General features: G+C 33.5%; 1 protein-coding gene across 1 annotated transcript; it reads right to left on the bottom strand.

Moving 5' to 3' along the window:
• Positions 1-689: 689 nt before the first annotated feature.
• On the bottom strand, positions 690-1,637 carry LOC138833631 (olfactory receptor 8H1-like). The gene has a single exon (XM_070031914.1). It carries the CDS (start codon positions 1,635-1,637, stop codon positions 690-692), a length of 948 nt encoding a protein of 315 aa, XP_069888015.1.
• Between the last annotated feature and the right edge of the window lie 4,348 nt (positions 1,638-5,985).

Consider the following 5,985-nt stretch of genomic DNA (forward strand, 5'->3'; position numbering starts at 1 on the left):
ATGAAAGACAGCATTTTTCATTTCCTTGTTCCTAAGACTATAAATGAGTGGACTTCAAATAAGACTTTTATCTTCAGTTAACCACCAGAAACTCAGAAGGGAAAAGTTCTTTTGGGACAGAACCCAGGTCCTGAGTTCAAGTTACAGGGCAGGAATAAATCAGTAAGAAACTAGAAAGGCACATGAATTACAATGTTAAAGGAACAAAACTTAAATGTTAAAGACAAGGCAAAGTGTCAGTCACATCAATGATGTTCATCTCCCATGTGACACATGAACCAGAAATCAAGATTTACCTTCTCTCAGTGAGGACATTGATGATTAAATATTCAGTTAGCTAATAAGCACTGTACAAATAACAAATTACTCAATGCAATAAAAAAGGATTACTAAAACTTTTATATAGATATCTCTTCCTTAAGATAATTCATTATGCATCAAATTATGGTATATATTGAATATTGTATGATATAATTTAACAGCCATAGGCAAGTAATTCTTGTGGTATTTACCTATATATGCTTATCAATTATCACCTAGAACTTCCATATAGATTTCTAATAATAAATTCTTGGAAATGTCCACTGTGGTAACAGAAGTGAAGGGCAATTGATTATAAGCATGTGCAAACAAGTAAGTTCTTTTTCCTATAGAGCACAGAAGATGAGTATAAATGCTTCACTTCGCTGTCATCTTAGTTGCTTGGGGCCCCCTCTCTTCTGCACAACTCTAATGAAAGCATTCTTTACTTCCTTGTTTCTAAGACTATAAATGAGTGGGTTGAGCATGGGAATCACAATCGTGTAAAACACAGAAGCCACTTGATCCTTGCCCAGGGAGTAGGACTTCTTGGGTTTTAAATAAGTAAAGATCATAGTGCCATAGAAAATGGTGACCCCCAGCAGGTGGGAGGCACAGGTGGAAAAGGCTTTCTGCTTTCCTGAAGTGGACTTAATTTTTAGAATAGTAGATAGAATAGACACATAGGATATGGATATTGTAATAAGGGACAGCAATAGAGTAGAACCAGCACAAATGTATATTACAGTTTCAGCAACAAATGTATTTTTACAGGATAGAGCTAAAATTGGCGATACATCACAGAAAAATTGATGAATTACATTGGAGCTGCAGAAAGGCAATCTGGCTATGGAGAGCACACTGAAAGAACAATCCACAAAGCCAATCATGTAAGTCCCAGTAACAAGGGCACAGCAGAATCTTGAGGACATTATAACAGGATACTGCAGAGGATTACAAATGGCCACATAGCGATCATAGGCCATTGCAGAGAGGAGAAAACATTCAGCACCACCAAACAGGATGAAAAAGTAGAGCTGGGTGAAGCATCCAGTGAAGGAAATGTTCTTGGTAGAAGTCAACAAGCTTGCTAAGGTTTTAGGGGTGATGACACTTGAGTAGCTGAGGTCAATGAATGAGAGGTGAGTGAGAAAAAAATACATGGGGGTGTGAAGCTGGTGATCTAGACAAATCAACATGATCATGCCTAGGTTGCCCAGCACAGTAATCAGGTAGATCAATAGAAACAGCAGGGAGAGGGCCAGCTGGATCTCTCTAGAATCTGTCAGCCCCATTAGAATGAAGGAGGGCACGTTTGTGTTATTCCAGGTTCTCATTGCTAGCTGATCTAAGCTGTTGAAAAATTAAAGGTGAAATTTCCTCCAAGTACTTCAGAGCATTTTTGTTTTTACAATTGATTTTCCTTTTTTTTATATTTAATTTAGGTGTTTTCAAAGTGAATAACAAGTTCTCAAAATATAGTGTAAAAATCAATCCCAGTAAAGGTAGAAAATGTAATTAAGTGGGATACAACTGATAATAACTTTTTTTCTGATTTAATGGACCTGGTTCTGTCCCAAGTAATTTATGTTTATAAACACATTTAATGAACACAAAGTCTTACACAATCCTATATAACCATATACTATTGTAACTTTATTTTTCTTTTTCTATACTTTTTTATTGTAAAAATGATATATAGAGGGGCTACAGTTACATGACAAAGAAATGAGTACATTTCCTATTGAGCATTGTTGCCTCCTCCTTTGTTTTCCTCCTTTGTTTTCTGTCTCTTTTTAAGAAAAATTATATAGTTTAGCATGACAGTAACAGTCCTTGTAGAGCCTCTGATTTTATCAACACAAGTATACTACAACCACCATGTTCACAACATAGTCTCCTTTTAGTCATGTTTATAATTAGCTCAGTAAGCCTTAGCAAAATTCTAGACATTTAACTAACTGTAACAGAAACATCTATAATGAAAGTCTGTGCTTTGTTTACAATATCAATGAATTTTATAAATATATTTCCATTTTATTAACATTGTGTAGTTTGGATTGATTTTTTGCTATACATAAGTATTAATAGCTAGAAAATATAAGGCTTTTCTTACTTGAGCACTCAAATTAAAAATGCTCCTTCAATTATATTCCCACAATATATGCATTGCCTGTAGATTCTGATGCTCTTATCTATGGTTCTAGCAATCCTGACCAGTCTAAGGGTAAATGAGTGATATGTGTAAAAATTTTCTTTTAAAAAATAAACATTTTTTAAAAACCATTATATTTTTATTTTTTGTCAGTCCTGAGGCTTGAACTCAGAGTCTGGGCACTGTCCCTGAGCTTCTTTTGCTTAGGGCTAACATTCTAACATTTGAGCCACATCACTACTTCTGGCTATTTCTGCTTTATGTGGTACTGAGAAAGTTAATCCAGGGCTTTTATTTGCATGCTAGGCAAGCACTTTACCACTAAGCCACATTCCCAGCACCAAAACTATTATATTTTACTTCATGAAAAAAGACTGAACTATTTTCCAGGCTGTCTTACAGAATACTACTTTAGAATACTACATTATTTTTTTAAAGTTCCTAGCCTAGAAAAACAAGTATGTTTGAAGAATACTTACCGAGATCACAATTGGTGGGAAACAAATCTTGCAAACTCATATGCTTTGTTTTTCTAAGAAGCTGAACATAATCTATCATGTGACATACTTTTCTTACATTTTTGTACATTCCATTTTGTTATTATGACACAAATTACAATTATCCAAAAAATCTGGTCGGATTGTTCAAATGCGGAGATTACCATGAAGGTATATCTCTGATGAATGTGAAGGAGCTACTGGTACTAGAAGAAAAGCCATGTATTCCCGTCTCCAGCCTGTTAAGTGCAGGGCTCCTCTTTTAATGGGTCTGGGAATTGTGCAACACTGTCATCCACCATGACCAATTTTTATGGAAGGTTACTTGGCACGTTATCAAGGATAAAATTTCAAGAGTTGAAGTCTGACTTTTTCACAAAGAGGCTCCACAGTGAAGAGTAGCATCATTTGATAGCTTTGATGTGATAATTAAAAATTTATTTTAAAATTGAAATAATAATTCCATAAATAAATGTAATGTAATAAAAACTTTATACAATGATTGACTATTATGAAGAACACGCTTTATTAGATTGATTATAACATAGTATGATACTAGAAGATTGAAGGTTACAAGTTTCATCACGATATATTTAATATAAAAGTGTAATTATATCAAGAGTAAAATGTGTTCATTAAAAAAAGAGATCAGAGGGAGGGGGGAGGCTGGGAAGGGATGTGAAGGGTAAACAAAGGAGGAGCCTTCAATGCTTGGTAAGAAATGTATGCATTATCCTGCCCATGTAATTGTAACTCCTCTGTACAGTATGTTCACAAATAAAATTAAATTAAATTAAAAAAAAGAGATCATATGCCAAAACTTAAAAACAATAAATTTGCATCAATATTGGAAGATGTAAATGAAAGCAAATGTAAATTTTAACCATTTTAACATTACAATTTCCATTAATTATTTCCTTTTGTGAAATTAATACTTATTTGTATATAAACATATAGAACTGAAAAGATTATTTTTTATTGTGAAAACACCATACAGAGGGGTTACAATTACATGGGAAAGGTAATGAGTACATTTCTTATCAAGCATTGATGTCTCCTCCTTTGTTTCCCCTTCCCATCCCTTCCCATCTCCCCCACCACATGCCCCCACCCCCTGGCCAAAGTTGTAAAGTTCAATTTTCGACATCGTCTTGTACATCTCATTGTTGCAATGGGTTCACTTGTATCCCTATTTAAACAATTTGTTTTTTCCCTTCCTCTCCATAAATTTTACCAACATCAAATACAGTGAAAATAGGGGTTATACCATGGAGGAGGGACATACAAAGCAACAAAGAAATAATCTTATAAATATGTTAGAAACAATCGCAAGAAAGATAAAACATTTGAGTCCTTATCTTGGTTCATTTCGCCTAACATCAATTTATCTGACCGTTTCTGCTTGTCTCATATATTCATGTTCATTGTATAAAAAGTTTATTTTTTTATTGTTTATATTATTGTGGTTTAGTTCTTTTTTATTTTGTTCTTCTGTTTTGTCTGACTCTAAAGGCATTTTATTTTTCTCTCTCATGATTCTTTTTTAGAGCTTGACCCTATATATTTCTACTTTCTTTAATATCTTGCTTTTCTCCTTTTTTTTCTTGCCCTAAATATCTATTTATTACTTATTGATGTTTATGTCATGATACTATTTATGTCTCAGTTTGTATTATAAGTATCTTAGCTTGTTTCCATCTGATTTTTTTGGTGTCCAGTTAATATTTCCAATTGTGATCTTACTACATTTACATATCTGTTTTCTTTTTAATTGTGCCACCAAACAACAGGATTGTAAATCCTGGCAAAAGTGCTTACCCAGCTTGTCCAAAAGAGGATACTCAGGCACTATGCCTAAGTCTGCTTCATATTTATAAAAAATAATATTCATACTGAAACAAACTACAAGATATGCAAACAAGAGACCTTCCTTCCTTCCTTCCTTCCTTCCTTCCTTCTTTCCTTCCTTCCTTCCTTCCTTCCTTCCTTCCTTCCTTCCTTCCTTCCTTCCTTCCTTCCTTCTTTCTTTCCTTCCTTCCTTTCTTCCTTCCTTCCTTCCTTCCTTCCTTCCTTCCTTCCTTCCTTCCTTCCTTCCTTCCTTCCTTCCTTCCTTCCTTCCTTCCTTCTTAGCTTCTGATATTTCTATCTTATTCATCTTACGTGTAGTGTTTCTTTGAAAGGGTTGCAGAGAGGACACAGCAATCAAGGGCGAAAGTGGTGAAAAGATACAACAGTGCAACTTACTGGACATTGATAAAAGTGAACTGTGCAACTTGTGAGTGGAGATGGGAGGGAGGAACTGGGAAAGAATGCGGGAATAGAAGACACTGTTCAAAAGGAAATGCATGCATTAGCTGACTCATGTAATCGTAATTCCTCTGTAACTCACCTTTATAAACAAAATAAATTAAATTAATAATAATAAAAAGGAACATATGGATATACTCAAGGTATAACATGGAATCTATAGATAATAAAAAGCAGAAATACTAAATATGGCACAGGAAACATATTTAATAAATTATAACAGAAACTTTCTAAAATATAAGGAAGTATGTACATGGAAATATAGGAGATATTTTGAATCTTATCTAGCTATGACCAGGAAAGAAAATCTCCATGACAAATTAAAATTGTACAACTATATAGAAAAAAATATTACATTTAATGGTACAAGAGTCACAATCTAAACTTCTTTACTAAGTTTATCAGAATCTTATCAACCCTCTTTGTAGATGCCTAAGAGCTTTGGAATTAATGATAAGAAATATATTTCCTGAGTTTTAAAAAATTAAAAAAATTTACCCAGTGTAGTTACTAGTTCAGTAATCTTATTATTTCACTAAGGCAATTAATGACTATTTACTCAATATTCCAAAAATCAGTCATCTTACATACAGATGAGGAAGAAAAATCACAAATTGGAAAACTCCTAGGTAGATTAGTGAAGGAGAAAACAAAATAAATAAATAAGTACAAGATAGATAGATAGATAGATAGATAGATAGATAGATAGATAGATAGATAGATAGT

The sequence above is a fragment of the Dipodomys merriami genome, unplaced genomic scaffold, assembly GCF_024711535.1.
Source record: "Dipodomys merriami isolate MVZ:Mamm:240054 unplaced genomic scaffold, mDipMer1.0.p SCAF_21, whole genome shotgun sequence".
NCBI lineage: Eukaryota > Metazoa > Chordata > Mammalia > Rodentia > Heteromyidae > Dipodomys > Dipodomys merriami.